The sequence below is a fragment of the Kryptolebias marmoratus genome, linkage group LG20 (assembly GCF_001649575.2).
Source record: "Kryptolebias marmoratus isolate JLee-2015 linkage group LG20, ASM164957v2, whole genome shotgun sequence".
NCBI lineage: Eukaryota > Metazoa > Chordata > Actinopteri > Cyprinodontiformes > Rivulidae > Kryptolebias > Kryptolebias marmoratus.
In genome coordinates this window covers 3,356,962-3,358,996 of record NC_051449.1, presented here as the reverse complement: position 1 = coordinate 3,358,996, position 2,035 = coordinate 3,356,962, and the positions used below count along the sequence as shown (strand labels likewise).

At 43.1% G+C, this 2,035-nt stretch overlaps 1 protein-coding gene across 3 annotated transcripts in view; it reads right to left on the bottom strand.

Annotated features, from left to right (window-relative positions):
- Positions 1–266: 266 nt before the first annotated feature.
- Positions 267–2,035, bottom strand: part of lig1 (ligase I, DNA, ATP-dependent) — a 73,492-nt gene continuing 71,723 nt past the window's right edge. For all 3 annotated transcript variants that reach the window (XM_017411070.3, XM_025004808.2, XM_017411072.3), the window contains exon 27: positions 267–476. In XM_017411070.3, coding sequence (XP_017266559.1) covers positions 402–476 — 75 coding nt within the window. In that variant the 3' untranslated portion in view covers positions 267–401. The remainder of the gene's footprint in view (positions 477–2,035) is intronic.

Here is a 2,035-nt window from a genome sequence, read left to right as displayed (position 1 = left end):
CGGTCTCCTTGGTGTGTCCTCTCGTGACCGACGCACGCTGAACGGGGGCGCTGGAATGCCACCTGCATGTTGAGATGGGATAGATGGTTTTTTTTGCAGTGAATTTCTGACGCAGATCTATGAGCAGCAGGTACGCAGTAACTGCCCAATCGATGTTGCTTCAGGGAATTATGTGCACCGTACGCGGCGAGATGTTTACGCAATTTTGGCTCTCAAAGGGAAAATCATAACGAGTGAAGAAGCAGCTTCAATAAATCGATAACAAATTACAGGATGCTTAAAACCGGCAAGAGCCTTTATTTTCTCTCAACAATACAAAAAAAATGAGAAGATATTTACAATTACACTGAAATTTGCTAAATTTCCATTATTTATCAATCCCTGCAGAGAGCTGCAGACTATCAGTAGTAGTCCTCTGGGTCAGCTTTGTCTCCTTGATTCTGAATCTGCTGCTGCTTCTTGTACAAATCGGCGATCTGCAGAGAATGAGAGGAGGAGAAATGTTCAGACAGAAAGAGAAAGCAGGATGGAGGGAGGAGGAAAAAGATCATGGATCATGGAGTCAGGTCAGTAACATGAAGAGGAAAAGCTAAAAATAACGGTTTGATTATTCATATTGCCGGCTTTGAAGTCGGTGACTCTGAGCTGCTGACTGCGAGACGGAGGTTGCGTTCATTTATCAGGGGTTTGGGGCAAGAGGGGGGGAGGGGGAGGCGGGACAATGAATAATGTTCGAGCAGCAGGGTGGCACAGTGAGGAGGAAAACAATAAAACATGACATTATTCCTCCTGCACAGGATCAAGGAAAAGCTTTGATTCCCAGCCTGAAAGCGACGGCGTCCAGCATGTTCTGGCTGATGCTCAGCTCCTCTCAACTCCCTCCAGCTTGAATGAGGTCAAGTTTCGTTTTAATCACGAGCACCATCAGAAGATGAGGCATGGCAGCTACATTGAAATGCAGCTGATGTTCCATCTTGATTCCCTAATGAAATTAACACGTCTTCACTCTGAATTCCAGTCAGTAAAACATTGGAAAATGAAACGATTCGGACCGGCCTTTGATTTATCAGGACAGAGATGGATCGTCAGTCAGAGTTTGGACGTCAAGGACAACTTTAGGCAGAGTATATAAACTTTTAATTTATATTGATTTTTTTCTAAGATAGAATCAGACAATATTGAAACAGCCTGACACCGAGTCAGATAACCTGTCTCACTGTGAAGCTGCGCCTGATTGGGCATTTCTCCTCCATCACAGCACCAAACCAACCTGCTTTAGTCCCGTTTATGAACATCGCTCACATTTTTACTCATGGTTGCTAACTTCTGCATACTTTTCCAAAAATCTAACATTAAAGGTTGCAACAAAGGATGACAACCCTAATGAGCTCTTCACAGCTGACACGAACAGTTAGAAGGTGGCCACGGCTGCTGGTGTCTAATTTGTAAACGTCGTTCATGAAGGAGACTCCAAACGGTCTTGAAACGCTTGCGGGGGTTCTCCGTTTCCTCGCTTGCGCTGCAGAAGGCTCGCAGTCCTGTTGCTTGATTTTTGAGCATGGTCAAAAAATGCATCTGACACCTTTTCTCCTAAATCAGTCGGAGCTGCTGAGGGCATCTCAAACATGTCTCCAACTCTTCTCCATTTAGTTTTTGTAAATGTAACGCCCTGAACAGGAGCTCTCCTTACAACAGAAAACATCTGATGCTACAGCTCTGATCATACCAATGATCCAGTAGATTCAATCAGAAATCAGTCCCTCCAGGATTTCACGGGCAGTTTTTGTGATTGTTGCGATGAAAAGTTGCGATTTTTTTTTTTTTTTTACTAAAATCAATAAACAACTATAACTTTTAATATCTAAACCAAAAATACTTCCTAGTTTTGTCAGATAATTCCCAACAAACATTGACATTCTCAAAAGGTGCTTTATTTGAGAACTTTGATAGCTTCTAAACTGACATTCATGAGCATTTCTGGATTGTCCCTGGTCTGCAGCTCTCCTCACATGTTTTGCAGACACAAAGTGTTTGT